General features: G+C 39.9%; 1 protein-coding gene across 5 annotated transcripts in view; it reads right to left on the minus strand.

Annotated features, from left to right (window-relative positions):
* Window positions 1-20,035, minus strand: part of KIF16B (kinesin family member 16B) — a 291,552-nt gene that overhangs the window by 213,617 nt on the left and 57,900 nt on the right. For all 5 annotated transcript variants that reach the window (XM_005860579.2, XM_014535047.1, XM_014535046.1 and 2 more), the window contains exons 11-12: window positions 15,625-15,690; window positions 12,536-12,595 (exon numbers count right to left, since the gene is read on the minus strand). In XM_005860579.2, the coding sequence (XP_005860641.1) occupies window positions 12,536-12,595; window positions 15,625-15,690 (126 nt within the window). The remainder of the gene's footprint in view (window positions 1-12,535; window positions 12,596-15,624; window positions 15,691-20,035) is intronic.

The following is a 20,035-nucleotide window of genomic DNA, read 5'->3' on the forward strand; positions in this document are numbered from 1 at the left end:
AGCCAATCAATGATTCTCTCTCATCATTGATGTTTTTATCTCTCTCTCTCTCCCTCTCCCTTCCTCTCTGAGTCAATAAAAATATATTTAAAAACAAAAGCCAATTAGGTTATCATCAGACTTCTCAGCAGAAACTCTACAAGCTAGAAAAAAAGGTAGAAACAAATATTCAAACTATTGAAAGAGAAAAATTACCAGCCAAGAATAATATATTCAGCAAAGTTATTCTTTAGATATGAAGAAGAAATAAAGACTTTTCCAGACATACAGAAGCTGAGGAATTTATCAACAGAAGACCTCCACTGCAGGAAATATTCAAGAGGGTTATTCTACCTGAAATAAGAACAAAAGATCACAAAATTACCAGTAAGACCACCAGCAAACTTATATAGTAAACAGGGATAATTTGTGACAACGAAAACATAAAAAGAATGGGGATAAAGGTCTGAATTTGCAAAGAAGGATGGAGATCAAGTGCATTCAAAATAAAAAGGACTGCCCTAGCTGGTTTGGCTTAGTGGATAGAGCGTCAACCTGTGGACTGAAGGGTCCTGGGTTTGATTCTGGTCAAGGGCACATGCCCAGGTTTCGGGCTAGATCCACAGTAGGAGGCGTGCAGGAGGCAGTCGATCAATGATTTTCTCTCATCATTGACGTTTCTATCTCTCTTTCCCTCTCCTTTCCTCTCTGAAGTCAATAAAAATATATTAAAACCCAAAACAGATTTAATAAATTAATAAATAAAAATAAAAAGGACTACTATATATATGAAACTTTCTTCTTCATAAACCTAAGGGTAACCACACACTAAAAATCCAAAACTGAGACACATAACTTAAGAAAAGAAGAAACAGTAGAAAGAAATAAGGAATACCACCAGACAAAAACACAAAGGAAATAAACCAATGGAGGTACAGAGCTACCAAAAGACAAAAGATAAAATGGCTATAGGAAATCCTCACACATCAATAATTACCCTAAATGTAAAATGGACTGAATTCACCAATAAAGAGTCACAGAGTAGCAGATTGGATCAAAAAAATAAAACCCAACCATATGCTGCCTTCTATTGTAACACAGAGCCATTTGGGGCCTTTATAACCAACCATCCATCCATTCAGTGTTCAGACCTACTGAGCAGTGAAGAAAACTGATAGAAACTGTGTCCTTATGGGCTCACTATCCAACGAATATAAATCTTAAAACTTCTATGTTTCAGGGACTTTGTCTAAGCTGCAAAGACAAAGTTAAATTCAAAGTGAAAGGGTAGGAAACGATTCTACAAGCAAATAACATCCACGAAAAGCAGATACAGCCATACTCATATCTGACAAAATAGATTTCAAGATAACACAGGTAACAAGAGACAAAGATGGACATTTTATAATGATAAAGGGGACACTACATTAAGAAGACAGAACACTTTTTAATACATATGCACCCAATCAGGAAACACCGAAACATATTAAGCAACTACTCACAAAATTAAAGGGAGAAACAGACAAGAGCCCATAGTTGTAAACCTTCACACTCCACTGTCAGCTCTAGATAGACCATCCAAACAGAAAATCAATAAAGAAATATCGGCCTTAAATGACACATTAGACCAAATGGATATGATTGACATTAACAGGGCCTTTCATTCCAGAACATAAGATTATACATTCTTCTCCTATGACAAAAACCATAGGCTAAGCAGGATGAGAACCATCTCCTGGCTCCCGGGCTCACTCCATCACCACCCACTCCTCTCCAAACTCACAGCTCTTAGAACTCCTCCAAGGTGAGTTATATGTGTTCCTGGGTGACATGAACAATAAACTGACTATACCATAAAAAGGGCACTTTTTAAGCCTCCCTGTCAACTAAACCAAGTCCCTGGAGTTTAGCATACCCAGTGAACCAGGTGTACATAAAGCATACTTCCAGATGACCAGGCAATCTCTTCCTCCCTGACTGTGGCAATAAATATGCAGTAAGAGCCCGTCAGCACACATGCCTCACTGCAAAAGATCAGAAAGAAAATCCCACATGTATTCAAAATTTATTGCATGGTACCAACATTTAACAGGATGCATTTGACTTCTTTCTGAGCCTTTTGCTCCAGAAACGCTATTCAAAAGGAAGAACCAACATATCCTTGCAATGCCTTTATTTATGAGCAGTTCCCTCAGAATGAAAACTGCCGTGGAAAATATGGCAGACTTGTCATTATTAACAACATCAGAGCTGGTTTGGTGAATAGTTCGCTTAGCCTCCGACCCTGCCAAGTTCTTCAGGCAACCTCCAGTGCTGGAGCCCGGACAGTCATCTATTAATTATCTAGCCCCAGTTTCAAAGAACAATGAACTTTATTATTTTGCCTTTCATCTTAAAAAAACAGTTGCAGGAGCAGAAAAGGAAGAACACACAGTTTGATAGAAATTAACAGCAGAGGTTGACTTTAATGAGAGGTTGACAAATTAACAACTTTATATTATATAAAGTGCAGTAACATCTTTTTATTTTTTTCTTGCTTCAGATCAAGAAACAGCCAATGAGATAGTATGTGTGGATCCACTAAAAAGAGATAAGGTCTTTGCACATTGGGAACACTGACAGCGACTTTTGTCCAAAGAGACACAAAGTCATCCACATTCATCTGCAGATTAAAGCAGGGAGACACATAATTTCTCATAACGTTCTCTCAAATCATCCTTACTGTGACCGCTCCCCCTCCACCACAAATCTTCTCTCCTTCAAAAACCCTCTTCTCTGGAAAGACAGGAACGCACACTCACACATACACACACAGTTGTAAATTATTACAGCTAGTTGGGAAGACAAAGAAGAATGGAGACAAAGATTCTTGTGGTTTATTTTTTACAAAAGTGGAAAGAATCATTGCTCTCCCTCTCCCCGTACGTTTGGGTAATTCCCTCACACCTAACCCCTAAGCCATATGACTAGCTTTGGCCTATGGAACATTAGCCAGTGAGGTGCAAGTGAAGGCTTGAAAAATTCTTAGACATTGGAGCTTATCTCTTTTGTTCTTCCTACGACCCTGAGGCACCATATAAATGAGTCTGAGGATGAGAGACACAAGGCCAAATCACCCCCGGCTAGTACTGAACCAACCACTGGCCATGTGAGTGAGGCCATCCTGGACCAATCCGAGAGGAGCAGAAATTCCTTGAGCCAGACTGGTCCATAAAATCATGGGAAATAATAATAGTTTCTTTAGGCCACTAGGTTTTAGGGCAAATGGTTATGTAGCCTCAATCTTGTCCTGAAACTTCTCAGAAATAGAAGAAGACAGTTGAGTTCAACAATAATTCACTGAATACTTTGTATCTTTGAAAGTTACAAAGATGAGTGAAAAGTATTCCCTGACCTCAAGGAGTTTATAATCTAACTCAGTGGTTCTCAACCTTCCTAATGCCATGAACCTTTAATACAGTTCCTCATGTTGTGGTGATCCCCAACCATAAAATTATTTTCGTTGCTACTTCATAACTGTAGTTTTGCTACTGTTATGAATCGTAATGTAAATATCTGATATGCAGGATGTATTTTCATTGTTACAAATTGAAGGTAATTAAAGCATAATGATTAATCACAAAAACAATATGTAATTATATATGTGTTTTCCGATGGTCTTAGGCGACCCCTGTGAAAGGGTCATTCGACCCCCAAAGGGGTCGCGACCCACAGGCTGAAAACCACTGATCTAACTGAAGGAATGATGGGTATACAGATAGGTACAATGCAACAAGAAGAAGCAAGCATCATTCCCTCCCATTTTCAAAAATGCCTGACATTCGCATTACATTTATGAACTCATTTCTCCAAACAACTTCTCTAGCAACATAGAGCCATCTGGGGCCTTTATAACCAACCAACCATCCATCCACCCATCCATCCATCCATCCATCCAAGTTATTGCAGTTCAGACCAACTGAGCAGTGAAGAAAACTGATAAAAACTGTGTCCTTCTGGACCTTACATCCTAATGAATATAAATTTTAAAACTTCTATGTTTCAGGAACTTTTCAAAATGCTATAGTGCAAACAGATAGATTAAATCATTTAGTGTAAATTACCTTTTAAGTGTATTTAATTAATAAAATACTAGAACTGGAAATGTAAGACATTTATTTTATATAATCTGAATACTCAAACAAGTCTGAGAGATAAACTATATTGTTTTATTAGCAGATACATTTTTAACTGACTAAAAACTTATTGAGGTAAAATTAGGAAAGAATTAAAAGCACACATCTAAAATGTTGTGTGGTGGGTTTTGACAAATGTATACATTTGGCACCACCACCATCAAGACATTTCCATCACCCAAACATTCCCTTCCCAGTCACTGATCTGATTTCCATCATTATTGATTATACTTATTTCTTATCAATGAAATCATGCCGTATGTATTTTTAAAGGGATAAAAGAAGAGATGAGAAAAGGACTAGGTATGGAGCTTTACAAAAAAATGCCCAATTGTGTGAAAATCTCCTAGCTTATGGATCTGATTCCTATAACTGCAGAGATTTTCTTTGCTTACTGGATATACTTGGTGCCTAGACCTATGTCTAATACATAAGATGCGCTCAATCTCTCAATAAGCACGTATTTAATGAATTAGGGAAGGAGAAAGGGATGGAGGGATGGGTGGATGATTCTGTGAGTGGGTGGATGGGTGGGTGCGTAGGTGGGTGGGTGGGTGAGTAGGTAGGTGGATGGGAGGGTGAGTGGGTGGGTGGATGGATGAAAAAGATAAAATGAGGCAAGCTGGGCAAACCATTACAGGGAGAATATTTTCAAACTCACAGTAATGCTAGAAATTTCTTTCTGGATATAGGCAGCAATCCTAGTTTATCAGAATATCACCATGCAAAAGGATGCTCACCACCTTTTATCCTTTCTTTGCCAAAACACTTCCAAACATTTGAAAATAAAGTTTGTTAAAGTTACTAAAAATGGCCAACCAGGAGGCCAATACTGAGGTCTTAAAGGCATCACCTGCACATGGATGCAAGTGCTGAGGTGAACTGACTCTTTTTACAATGAAAACCAAAGGGGTACCCGACCGGTGTGGCTCAGTGGTTGACCTATGAACCAAGAGGTCCATGGTTCGATTCCTAGTCATGGCACATGCCCAGGTGGAGGGTTCAATTCCAGGTAGGGGGCACGCAGGAAGTAGCCCATTGATGATGTTTCTCTCTCAACAATGTTTCTTTCTATCTCTCTATCTTCCTCTCTCTCTAAAAATCAACAAAAACATGTTTTTAAAAAACACCAAAGGGGAAAGAACACTGACTTCTAAAATTCCCACTTTGGCCAATCTCTGCTTTGATGAACACTTGCAAATTCAATGCATTATCTTCACGTAGCCAAATGAGCTCTAAAGATAATACTTTGTATTTTTAAGATGGCTACATCTAAACAACAAATAGTATGTGTGACTGTCTGCGGTCAGAATTTTTAAACAGCAAATGTCCTAACAGTTGCTGATAAGGAAAGTAGTAACCCATCGTTGAAAATCATGCTTCCTCCTTAATCCAAAATCTGAGCAAAACTGCTGTCCACAAATAAAATTCTATCCTCGAGCTACCTCCCAGCTTCAATTTTTGTACCAAGAAAAGATTAACTGATTCTGAAGGATGCACAGGCCACAAAACTGTTGCCTTTCCAGTGCTTTGTTCATAAGTGACCTGGACACCAGAGGATTCAGTGCCCTGAGCAACAGGAAGCCAGAGGACCACACACCTGGTTACTAGTGCTGTTTCCAAATCAACGCCGCCCCCGATACAAGTCTTCTATGCGCAATGGAAAACTGCAGACAGCAGGGAAAACACATTTTATAAGTTGCCATCATCGTCCAGAGACAAAAGTTCAGAGGACTGATTCTATCATAAAACAGAAATAAATTGGTTTATAATGCCTCTCCATGAAATTTAAACTCAGTCAAGAATTCCAATTTCATGTTACTACATTTCTTATTAGTTAAAAGAAATAAGAAAGACTAAAAAAAATTTCTTCCATCAATGTGTTACCCACTCCTGCCACGGACTTGTAGTAGCCTGCCTCCTCTATGGCCGGAAAATGGAATATTAAGACACCAGCACAATTTAAACTTAAATCCTTTGCATTAGAATCCCATCAACACATAGACTCAAATATGCTCCATCCTCCAAATCTAATTCAACATTGTTCACTGTGTTTAAGAAAAATCAATATAATTAGTGTCTGAAAAAACAAACAAACAACTTTAATACAACTTTTATACAAATAGCTCACTGATGTTCAAGGACAAGACTCCCCAGTTAGGGACCCTGCACATGAGCGGCCTGCTCCCTGCCTCCTACCCCGGTGCGAGCCACAGTCAGATGTCCTGAGCAGGACAATGAAAACACAGAGCAAGTCAGGCACGGGAGTAATCAAAGGCTATGTATTCTGTAAGAAAGAGAACCTATATATTAAGAAGTGAGAAGAATAACCAGTGCTGGAGGGATTCAAGCTGAGAGCACTGTCGGGGCTGCAAGCCCCGCTCTGCAGTTGGGCTCTGGACAGACACTGCACACAGTCAGCTCCCCTTCTGGCGCACCATCTGTCAGTCAGCGTGACGCTGCAGCCCAAACTCTCTGTGATTTATTCTGAAGCACGGAGCTTAGGGAGTATCTAGAAGTCAGATAGCATATCTTCAAGCTTTTTTTTTTTTCCAATCATTTATAAAACCCTAGAACAAAGAAACCAAAATGTATACAGAGCAGACAAACCAAAAAGGGTGGGGTAGGGGGAGACAGGGAGTGTGGACAAAGAATTTGGGTATCCTACATTATGAAAAACTCATCAGCAATAACACATTTATAAAAAGCCAGGCCAAAAGGTACATGAGAAGGGTATTTAGCAGTCACTTTATAAACCACTTCAATCACAAAGCAGTCAGTGCACTACTGATGCTATGCAAAAGGGGACTGACAGTAAGGCCTCGGGAATGCACTGATCCCAGGGCCCGGAGAAGCTGCATTTATCTCAACATTAAGTTCCAAGTCCCAAGAGAGAGATGGCAGTTTAATGCAAGTCCAGCAGGATGAGCATTAAACTCATGGGGCAGCATTCCAGGGGACTGTAGAGGGATAAGCCAAAAAGAGAAGAGATGTTAACGTGGACTTGGAGGACCTGGCAGCACGTGTCAAGAGACTAGGATGAGGACTCTGACATGACACATGTCTAGCCATGAAACAGAAGCTACTCCAGTGTCTAAGTCCCAGCAACTTTAACATGGGAAATTGGTCATTCGGTGGAAGGAGGACAGGGGAAGCCATCTGGACGGTGAGGCCACCCACAAGGTGACAACAGCAGGAAACCAGCATCACCCCTGGGCAGGAGGGACAAAGGGACTAGGAGTGTTTTTGGAGGCAGAACTGTTCATGGGAGGGGCCATGTGGATGCAGCAGAGGCCAGGGGGGCAGGGTCTGGTTTCTCTCACAGTACTTCTCCCGGGAGCCCAGGGAAGGACAGCTCACACGGGCCAGCCCCAGCTCTATAGGGCAGAGCAGGAGAAGGGGGAGAAAGGATCTGAGTCCAAGGCTGCTCCACCTTCCCTCAGCTTTTCTGACTCAGCACTCAAACTTTAAGGAGCAGAAGCATCCCCTGGGAATCTTATTAAAATGCAGATCTGATGCAGGAAGCCTGCGATGGGGCCGAGGGCTTGCACTTTCAACCAGCTCCCCAATGACGCTGATGCTTCTGGTCCAAGAACCATGCTTTGAACAGCAAAGATCTAACTGACCTAAAGAAACGACTGGACTACATTCAAGAGGAATTCAGCCATATCTTTTGAAGAATGAAAATACACAAGAATATAGAAGCCTTTCAAGTAGAAATGAGAGAAATAAGATGGAATGCATAGATAGGAGCATTACTAGGGCCTAGGGCGAGCCCACTGCCTGCACAACACTCCCTGCTACTTTTCCCACTGGGTCATCAGATCTGAATGGTCCAAAATTGTTATGGGCTGAAATGTGTCCCCCTAAAAGTCACATGTTGAAGCCCTACTCCCAGTACATCAGAATGTGACTGTATTTGGAGAGAAGGCATTTGAAGAGGTAATTAAGTTAAAGCGAAGCCCTTGGGGAGAGCCCTAATTCAATCTGAATGGTGTTCTTATAAGAGGAGATTAAAACACAGAGGCCGGCCAGGGGTGCAGCAGGCATGCAGAGAAAGGGTCATATGAGGACACAGAGAGGCCATCCACAGCCAAGGAGAGAAGCCTCAGGAGAAACCAACCCTGCACACACCTTGATCTTGAGTTCTAGCCTCCAGAACTGTGAGCAGATACATTTCTCCTGTTTACCCCACACAGTCTGTGGCATTTCATTCTGCCAGCCCTAGCAAATAAAGTACGGTTTTTGTTTTTTGCTTCTTGATACTACTTTAATCCAGCAAATTTTCACAGCACACCTGCTTGTTGAGAAGCAGAGTTCCAGGAGTAGGTACACAGAATGATAGAACCAGTCTTTGCCCAGATCCTGCTTCTGTTTGGAGGGAAATACCAAGACCACCAAATTCAGAGGATGCCAATTCATCAGATGATGAATACTATGACAGAAATAAAACCAAATGCTGTAAAAGCCAGAGTAAAACAAAATCATTCTACTGGGAAGTGGGAGAGACAAGTGATCAGAGAGCTTCAAAGTGGAATCTGACAGGCACAGAAAGGGGAAATACCTCAGATGATAGAGAAACACAGTCAAAAGCCCAGAGACACCAAAACACACACTGCCCGGTTCCTGCAGGGACCAGCGACACATCTGGCAAGGCAGGGAGGGATGCTGGGGGTGTGGGGCACAGAGGACTGTGTGATAGGACCTGTGAAACAGAGGAAACCACTGCCTTTGGGAGCGAAGCAGGGAAGTTTGGACTCTAATTTTCTAGAAAATGAAGATTAATGAAAAAAAGGAAGGTAGATTAAGAGGCAAGAGAGTACATTGTAGGGGATAATAAAACTCTCATTATCTAACTGCCTGAGAACTACCTCTTGAAGATAAACACACTTTCTGCTGCCATTAGCTGATTTCATAGTAATCCCAAGTACTTTATTATCTCATACCCTGCTAACTGGGATGTAAGGAAGAGGTCACCATCCACCATGATTTTCAAGCTGGGAACTAGGGTATGTGACAACTGTGGATTAGTGGCAGGACCCAGGGAGTTAGAAAGACAACTGAAGCCTAAGATCCAAGTTATAAAGGACAAAGCCGGAAGCCTCATCCTTATCACCACGGTGCCACCAGCTTGGCTGAGAACAGCCAGTGCCTTTTGTCAGACACGTGTCCACCCAGCAGCCTTTCACTCTCTCTCCACCCCCATTCAACATGACCTTGGATTTCACTCATCCAGAGCAAGCAAAGCCACAGATTAGATTAAAAAGAAAGGAAGGAAGTTACTCCTTAGCTTTTGAACACCCAAGGACTCAGGATCTGGTGATTTCCTGGGAAATGAAGGGACTTTCAGAGTAAACTCAGACTTTAAAGGATCTTGGCCTTCCACACCAACTTGAGACTCCTTACCCTGCATGGATGGGCTCCCATATATTCCTGAAGCAACTGCTCACGATGCACGCTGACAAACTAGTCTCAAGTCTCAGCACTGGAACAGGAAATATAAGTACTCAGCACAGACAGCTTAACAATTATGAAGCTCACTCTGGTGGCTGAGAAGATGGGTTATACTCTTCCCTTAGTCCTCTCTACAAACAATACCTATGAGTCTCCTCCTATGAGTTGGGCAACAACACAAAATAATATTTAATGTAAACTGTAATTAAAAAATAAAATTTAAGGACATATAAAAATAAAAATATTAAACTATAAAAAACATAATAGTTGGGCAAGAAAAAGGAACAAGACAGGTTCTTACTGTGCCAAGAAACACCAAACTGGTCCTTGTATCTCCCTCTAATGCCCAGGGTATTTTGCTCTCATCAGTCTTCTCCCCAGAGGTCTCTCTCTGGATGTTTAGAATTGGGGCTTGGAAGGAATAATAATTAACAAACTGGCAGAGTAAACAGCCAGGTCCTGATGAAGAAGCTAATCCTGGAGATGTAGTGCTTCACTGGCCTGCCTCTACAAAAAAAAAAAAAGTTCCAGGAACTAAAAAGATTCATATTTTAACACAGTGTGTACAGAGTAGACCACTGATCTCAAAGTAGGCTCATACGTTTACACCCTTGCCATGGCCTGATTAGGCGAGATACACTTCTTTCCCCCTTGACTTTCAGTTCAGCCAAGCGATTTGCTATGGGATGCTAGCAGACATGATGTAAACAGAAGCTTGAAATGTGTTTGCGTAACGAGGCCTGTCTGCTTGTACCTTGGCCAAGACCACGAGAAGAGCATGCTCTGGACAACCAGCTGGTTAGAGGAGAGAGACATGTGCAGCCGACCTGGAACCCACAGCCTGGCCAAGCCTACTTGAGCAGCCAACCCACAGCCAATCTATACAAGCCTGAGAAAATAAATGTTGTTTTAAGCCACTGGGTTGGAGTGGCTTCTATAGAGCATCACTGAAGGGTAAGATGGCAAGATGGCAGAAATATGGGAAAGGATTATTCAAACCACACAGATATAAACCCATTCAGATTCATCCAGTAACACTTTCCCCATCAATTTCCACAGAATGTTTTCAAAGACATCTGAGTAGCTCTCTTCTTCACCTCAGCCCTCAGGCACGGTGTTCCAGGAAGAGATGAGGACAGCCCTTATCAAAGGTGAGCAGAAAACAACTGCAGGTTGAAAGCACAGACACCAGCAGAGAAACCCTAAGAGGGCTTGCAAGGTCAAAAGAAGGGAACAACTTGCAACAGCATCCACCTTTCTCATAACCTTTAGCCCCTAGCACATGCCACATTTTGATTTTCCTCCTCTGAAAAGTGAAAAAAAAAATAATAAAATTTATTTTTAAAAAATAGAATTGGAATTGGAGAAAGATTTTAGTGTCGGCGTCCACAGGAAAAAAGCAAAAGGGAAAGTTCCGGGTTCTGCACAGTGGCGCTCCGGGAGGATCTCTTTGCAGAAACCACAACCCCGACTGCAGCAGCAGGAGAGGCCGGGCAGCGGGAGAGGCGAGGCGGAAGTCCTTCAGTTCCCTGCTGCGGTCCCTCCTGTGCTAACAGGCACTATGTACACTGATGACTTTTCAAATAGCTAACTATTTGCTCTCTCTGTTCCCTAAATGAAACGGATCTGAGCCCTCTCTCTTTGGCAATTTACTGAGCAAAGTGTACATCGTGCCATGAAAGGTCAAACGACTAGGATTCATAGCCTGGGGCTGTGGCATCACTCAGGACGGTTGATGCCACTTAAACGATGAAAAGCATTCACATCTTTGGTGGTGCGTACTCCATACCTGACTATTCTAAAATGTGAGTCAGGTCTTTGTCCAGTTTCCTGCATAAAAAATCTCTCAACAAAGGAGAAGCTGAGGAAATAATATATTATCATCATAACCAGAAGGAAAGGAAAGAAAAAGCCCAGGAACATCACAACCCACCACCACTGAGATTGCGGCACAACCTTTGGCTTCATGAGAAACAGTCTGTTAACCCCCAGAACAGAATGAGCTGCCGAAATGGTACATGGAGAACCTTATGTAACAAGGCTGACCCCACTTTTCAAGAGAGGGTTTAGACACACAACTGAATGGCAAGCCAGGCCTTCCAAAGTTTACCCCCATGAAAGGGTAGCTCGGTGCCCCATTTTCATGTGAAGTGGATCCAAATTGGGGTTTCTGCCAAGATGTGCAGCCTGGCTAATATGAGAGGGGGCCTCAAAAACAAGCCTAGGATTCCACAGTCTCTGGATCACAGTCTCTCATGCATCAAGTCAGACAGATCCAATCAAAGCACGAAATTCAATTCTGAACCCCAAACCTGGTGCTGCTGACCCTCTACAGACGGTACAGAGTTTCGATCCACTCAGCAAAAAGGGAACATAAGGAAACATGTACTTTGAAGCAGAGTATGGAAAATGGTGTCCTTTTACAAGTCTTGCCAAATATGCTGATCAGTGTCTAACCCTTGAGACATACAGAAAAAAATTCCAATGAGAAATCACTGGCTTAGGAGTTTCTGAAATCTAACCATGGCTCTGCACACCTATTCGACAATATTGCCATGGGAAGTTTTCTGTGGTTGTTTTATTTAATTTAACACATCACTTTATACTGCATTTAACAAAAGCAGAAAGGCAAAGTGGAATATTAAATGGAGTTTAATATGTGCTGAGTCAAAAATGGAAAAACTCCAAGTGAAAGCAAACACCTCAGGGATCAACATCACCTCCACGGGTTCAAACACACACAGCTCCAATAGCTCCCTCTCCCATTTCTCCAAAACCAAACCAGAACCCCAGGCCCCCAAGAGTCACTAATCAGCTCCACAACCTTACCTTCAGCAAAGCACACAACAGCCATATTTGAAAAAAAAGGAAGTTTTACCTATTTAAACCAGCATAGTAAAATTAAGGCACCTTTCTATAGTCCTTACTTTCAAAATATTTTGGGTCTCATTCCACTTATTTGTCCATTCCTTGGTCAATTCTTGAACCTAAAAGAAAAAATATACATATGTGATTCTCCATAAAAATATATTGTGATTTTCTTATAGAAAGTTTCCAACTTTCATAGCTTTATGAAAGGATGTACTATAATGTTTTAAATTGCATGGCAATTTCTAGCCCTGAAAGAACCATCACCAAATATAAATGAAATGGCTGATCTCATCCTACATTAAATGGGTTAATTTTTCCTGATTATAATTTAGGCCCTAAGAAATAATGACTGACTTTTCTTTCTCATTACATGTGTGATTAAATCGCCTGGGATGCTGCAGTTTTCTTTTTAGGAGATAATCTGCTTTTGTAGCTAATTAATAGGGCTTACAAATCTCATTCTATCTTTAAAAGGGGGGGGGGGAGCTCTTTAATTGACTCTTAGTAAAAGCAAAAAATCTTTTGATAAGAATCAGCTTCTTTCCAGTCTGCTGAAACTAGGGAAGAAAATGTACCCAGCTGTCCAACAAAGCAAGACTGGAAGTGGCTTCTCAAAGTTAATGAAAATATTCTGCTAGTTCCATAAAACTTTTAAAATAATCCTCGTGAGTAAATCATTAAGAAGCAAACAATGATTCCTTATGAAAGGGTAGGAAAAAGAATGAATGAACAATGTGTTCTATGAAAAGGGCTGAAAGAGAGTGACTCCAAGAGGCAGAGCGGGGGGAACACGTGCTTTTAAAGCCTTTCCACCACTTTCCCCCAACACTCCTGCCACCTCCCCACTGCCCACGGCAGACCGTCCCACTGGCACCTCCCGGTCTTCGCTCTGATAAGGTGCCTTATTTCACCAGGCCAAAGTGAATGCACCGAATACATCTGCTTGTACTGTCACCACACAGAGGGAGATCCTTTCCACACACTTAATATCAAGTATAGTAACAGGAAAGGGCATTCATGTCTGCAATCTTCCTCAAAGTGTTTGCAACTGAGGAGAAATGGAGGAACTGGACTCACAGTTTATCCCAGAGGAAAACCAAAACATATCCCATGCATCTAAATTGAATTGGCCATTCCTTTTACTCCTCAATTTACTTCTAATAGGGATGTACAACATCTAAGTTAAAATAATGTTTCTCCTTTTTTACTAGTAATGTCAAAGTCTCTCATCTTTTGATAAAAAAGAAAAGAAAGAAAAAAAGAAACCTGACAGAGCTTCTCTAACTTTGTTTTTGCTTGTTTTTAATGATTTGGTAAGACTGTCCTATCTGTCTGGAACTGGTTGTACACTCCAATCCTTCATCACATGAGTGATGCCAACTGCACAGGCTCTGACAGCAGTAAATGCACATAGCTCTCAGGGCTTTTGTCTTGCAAAAGCTTTCAGAGAGGACATGTTCTCATGCCTTTTCTCCCTATAGAAGGGGAGAGATCGATGTGCTGAATTTACTAATTTATAGTAATAAATTAACAGATTCTCACTAGTAATTTACCTGAGAAACACTAAGCATTCAACAATAAATGCTTCTATATTTCACCAACATATATGCCCTCCCTGAAGAAACATAAGCCAATCAATTATTTTCCAATTCAATCAAATAATTCCAGCTTTAAACAAATGGTCAGTATGCCTTGGGTTTATTTTACTATTGAATTTAAAGCAAATAATCTCAATTTATAAAATTAAGAAAAATGAAAACATATGATATCACCTCTAACAATGTGATCAAGTAATAAAGATTTGTAGCCAAGTAGATGGCAAACAATTTTAAAAGGTCAGCAAAAAATAGGTGATAATTTAGAAAATGTTATGAAAGACATAGGCAGTCATTTCTGTCACAGCATGTATAATGCATTCAAATTTAAAGGTATATTGGTTTCTATTAAGTTGCTAGGTATTCCTGAAAACTACTATTAAGAAAAAATCTAAGATTATATCCAGACATTTCAAAGCACTCAAAATTAGAATATGAAGTACTAAATACAAAATTTCATGAGAAAATTAGGGATTAAAAAACTAATGATATTACTAGTGCTATCATCAAATTATTCATCATAATTACCCAGGGAAGTGTCAACAAGTTCCTAACAACCCAATTTATATTTTCAATATTATGTATTCTTGAAGGAGCTTCACCAAGAGAATCCAGTTTTCTTTCTCAGTCTGTTTTAAGCATTCAGAACAATAAACAAAATCCAATCCAAAGTATGTTCTTAATGCCCATTTCTCTTTTCAAACAGGGCTATTTGCCCGGCCAGTGTGGTTCACTGGTTGAGCATCAACCTATGAACCAAGAGGTCACGGTTCAATTCCCAGTCAGAACACATGCCTGGGTTGCAGGCTCAATCCCCAGGAGGGGGCGTGCAGGAGGCAGCTGATCAATGATTCTCTCTCATCATTGATGTTTCTACCTCTCTCTCCCTCTCCCTTCCTCTCTGAATAAAAATATACTTTAAAAAATAATAAATAAATATAGATAGATAGATAGATAGATAGATAGACAGACAGATAGATACACACACACCTGGCTTCAGCCTACAACAGCTCTGTGGATAACCTCTCTTCCAGTCGCTCACTGCCACTCTGTCCCTGCCTCAGACCTCACCTAGCTTAAGAGAAACTAAGCATCTACCTAGTGTATTTCACAGTTCCCCAAGTGCTGCATTTCCCTTTGAAAACAAAGTAAAAGAAAGACAAAAAAACGAAAGGGTGGACCTGATGTAGCTGTGGCTAAGCCAGGGGGACCACTGCTGTTTCAGGAATGCTGAGCAGGGCCGCTCTCCACCCAGGCCTCCTGTCTGCTCTGAAGGCCCGGAGGCCTGTTTCATCCCTACCGTCTGCGTGTGAATTTCAGTTGCACTTCATCATGTGCCTGACAGACCCCATTTAGTCAGAGAACATGGTGAGATACATAAAAAGTCAACTATCGTCCTTCTTTAAAATTTATCACAGCTGGGGGTGGGGAATGTTAAGTGTAATGAAGAAAGAAAATGAGTCTCAAATGGCAAGAACTAAAAAGCATGTCCTTAAAATAATAGTGAAAGTTATGATTTTAAAATAATAAGAAATCAAGGTACCACTTACTCTTGCTTCATTCTGCTGAAGTTTTTCCTCCATACTTAAGGCTGTGGGGGAATCTAAAAGGGCAATCTACGATTTAAAACATAAGAAAGCAGCAATTAGTAAACAGCAATAATCTAGAGGAAGGATACAGTAAATTACCAGAAACTGTGAAATAAACTATTAAATAGCAGTAAAAAGTATTGTCCCAGACCCCCCAAAAAGTGTCAATCACACCACCAAGTCTTTACTATGGGCTACATATCTCATAATATTCAAAACCACGGTAGCCTGGTAAACCTACATTTGCAATACAAATCAGCAAAGTGAGAAACAGCCATACATGTAATATAACTAACATTTTCCCAAAATCAAGTATGACCTAAATACCTAGAACCTAAAAAATTTGTTCACTTTGAATATGCACAAACTACAATAATTCAAACTATAAAAAGCTTATTAAGTCTTGTTCAGCCACAGGCTTCTGAAATCCATCCATGTTGGCACATGCAAAGAAAACGCATTTATTTTCATTGCTGGGTGATATCCTATGTACGGAATGGCTACACCACAATCTATTTATCCACTTCCTCACCCATGTTGCTCAAAGGTATAAAGATGGATATGAGAACGATAAACACCAAAATCAGGTTAGAACTGGGAGGAAGAAGGCAGATAGAGAAGGGAGAGGCAAATGAAGCCAGGTGGGTTGGGTTGGGGTGGGGCACACAGGGGCTTTAACTATTGTAACTCATCTGATAGGTAGGACACGGTGCTTCCTCAGATACCATAAGAAAGAATAAAGGGGGTCTTGCTCCCTCCCCTTCCCACAGGCAACCACCTCTATCCAATTTGCTGTGTAAACTTGCAATTATTCTGGTCATATGCATGCATGTTTTTGCTGTTTACTTTGAAACATAAACACTATTCTGATTATTGCCTTTTTCACTCAACAATATATCTTGGGGGAAATTCAGTACAAATAAAACCACTTCATTCTTTTTAACAATTCTAATTCCACCATTGAGCGGAATTGTATGGATATTCTATAATTTATGTCAGTGCTCTACTATTAATGGAAATGCATTTTTTTCTAATCTTCTGCTCTACCAGCAATGCTACAATGACTATCCCTACACTCACTGCCTACAGTATGCATGGCTGTATCAACAGAATAAATTCCTAAGGGGAAATTTGTGACTCATCTATATGTACGATTTTTTTAATAGCCAAGCTGTCTTCCTCAGAGGCTGAATATTTTTTTCATTACTATTTACTTTTCAATTTTGATTTGAACAAATATAATTCCCATGAGGTGATCTTACTAGGCTCAGTTAAACATTCAGACTAACAAGACTACCATGGGCCACTCTTGGCATCTACGTACTCAGCAGAAGGCAGAGCGGCCAGCAGGGAAGGGCAAGGTATCATGTGCTCTCTGCAGTAGTCCCCACAGCTGTCCAGGAGTACTGTCTTTGGACCTCTTGAGGGATGGAGACATGTGTGGGGAACCAACATCTCTTGTAACAATGTCATAGGCATATCCTCCAGGGTCCCCACAAGGAACACACCTATTACAAGATTCACTGCTCTCAAGGAAACTCAAAGCTAAGGCTTCTCAGCAGCACATTTATAGCTTATATAGAGTTCATCCTAATCCAGATGCACTTCACCAAGCAGGGGGTATTTTTATCATTAGAGATGCTGCCTGGTTATACAGCTGGCATCCCACTTTTTTTCCAGTGTACAGAGAATAAAACCAGCAAGTTAACTCCAGATCAAATTCATCCTTAGTGGAGGAAAAGAAGCTTTGCTAACACATTACTTCAATACATCACTGCACGTAACATGTCCATGTCGTCTTACAGATAGATGATACTCAAGTATTTTTCATTGAAGAAATGCAAGTTGCAGATATTATAATTACTGCATCATTGTATATGGTTGACAATTTTTAAAACAATTAGTAACTCCCTTTATAACATGGTTCATTTTAAAGACTCCACTGTTAGAATGCTTCATCTGCAATTATAGCTAAAACATTCCTACCACACCATCAACTCAGTAGATGATAACTGATTAAATATATGCACCATATATTTATGATCACCATAACTTTTGGAAAATTATTTTAAAGCACACATAAATAAAGACCTACCTAAGTCCTTTCTAAAAGAAATCTTTGGTAAAACTAAAACTTTTACAATTAACTTATTCTTTGCAAAGTGTCTTTTCTGAGGAAAAGTGTTCAGGATTAAATAATAGTCATATTAAGTTTATGTGTTAAATCAAGAGTAATACTACATCAAAACTTCAGCAATATCAACTCTACTAACGACATATACAAGAAACTCTTGCCTCCAACCCTCGCCAATATACTGTCCAATCAAGTGTTTTGATTTTTGACCATGTGAGGTGAAAAGGGCATCTCCTTGTTTTATAAGAACCTTGAGGTATAATTTACATGTAGTAAAATACACAGCTTGATAACTATATATCTATTTACATATACATATTTATTTCACTATTCTTAATATTTGCATTGCTATATTTCAAATTACATTGAGCATACTTCCAGATGTTCAGAGGCCATTTGTAACTTTTTCCCTATGAATTATGCTCATATTCTCCCATTCACTTTTCTGTTGGATCATAATCTTTCTAGTTTTTAATAGCACTTCTCATAAGAAAAGTAGTCTTTTGTTGCATGAGTTGGCAATATTTTTCCTGGTTTGTAATGATTCCAGCACACTTTCATTATGCAATGTAAACATGCTGTCTTCACTTATTTTTGTCTACGTGAGCTCTCATAAAATGAGAAAGAGGAATACAAGTTCCCTGTGACAAATATGTATATGGCTCTGTCTCCTGCAATTTCCTACAGGTTTTTTTTCTATTTGTTTCATTATTATTATTTTTTACTTTATTTTTCTATCAGTTTACATTCAATATTGTTTTGTATTAGCTTCAGGTATACAGCATAGTAGACAGACAATCATTTACAAACTGTTACCCTCAATATTTCAAGTACCCACCTGGCACCATACATAGTTATTGCAATATTATTGACTATATTCCCTATGCTGGACTATACATCCCTGTGACTATTTTGTAACTACCGATTTATAGTTCTAAATCTCTTCACCTTTTTCACCATCTCCCCAACACCCCTTCCTCTGGAAGCCATCAGTCTGTTCTGTGTATTTCTATTTTGTTTGTTCATGTATTTTGCTCTTTAGATTCCACATATAAGTGAAATTACATGGTATTTGTCTTTCTCTGACTGACTTATTTCACTTAGCTTAACACCCTATAGGGCCATCCATGCAGTCGCAAATGGTAAGATTTCATTCTTTTTTTATGGCCAGGTAATATTCCAATATATATGTATATACACTGAGTGGCCAGATCATTATGACCAGCCAGATTATTATGACCACCCCATCAGAACAATGAAGTGAATTAGTTATGCAAATAATAATATAATAATAATTGAGAGTATTTGCTTAGGAAGTTTTCAATATTCAGTATTTTTGGAAGTGTCAATGAAGTACTGATGGGGTAGTCATAATAATCTGGTCCGTCATAATAATTTGGCCACTCAGTGTATGTTCCATACTTTTTATCCACTCATCTACTGATGGGCACTTGCATTGCTTCCATATCTTGGCTATTGGAAATAACTCTGCAATAAATATAGGGGTGCATATATTTTTTCAAATTAGTGTTTCTGCTTTCTTTGGATATATAACCAGAAGTGAAACTGCTGGGCCATAAGGCAATTCCATTTTTAATTTTTTAATGAACCTTCATTCTATTTTCCATACTGGCTGAACTAGTTGGCATTCCCACCAATAGTGCACTACGGTTTCCTTTTCCCCACATCTTCGCCAATATTTGTTTATTGATTTACTGATGATTGCCATTCTGACAGGTGTGACTTGGTATCTCATTGTGGTTTTAATTTGCATTTCTCTGATAGTTTGAACATCTTTTCATATGTTTATTGGCAATTTCTATGTCTTCTCTTCAGAAGTGGCTATTTCCTATAGTTTTGTTTTTCTTTTATGAAAGCTGACATCATACTTGATTTTAATTATGAATTGCACTCTTTGTTGTGATAAAGTGCCTTTTTGAAGCTCATATAATGCTGTTTTTACACTGTTTACTTATCCCTTGAATTAGCTGGTAGATATTTGCCCATCCTTACAAACATCATATAACTGAGCTTTCCTGTGTGACCATAAGAGTTATCTATCTTAATACTGATATTTCTATTATCTATCTACTATTTAAACCTTAATGCCCTAACCGGTTTGGCTCAGTGGATAGAGCGTCGGCCTGCGGACTCAAGGGTCCCAGGTTCGATTCCGGTCAAGGGCATGTACCTTGGTTGCGGGCACATCCCCAGTGGGGAGTGTGCAGGAGGCAGCTG

The sequence above is a fragment of the Myotis brandtii genome, unplaced genomic scaffold, assembly GCF_000412655.1.
Source record: "Myotis brandtii unplaced genomic scaffold, ASM41265v1 scaffold137, whole genome shotgun sequence".
In the NCBI taxonomy this organism is placed as follows: domain Eukaryota; kingdom Metazoa; phylum Chordata; class Mammalia; order Chiroptera; family Vespertilionidae; genus Myotis; species Myotis brandtii.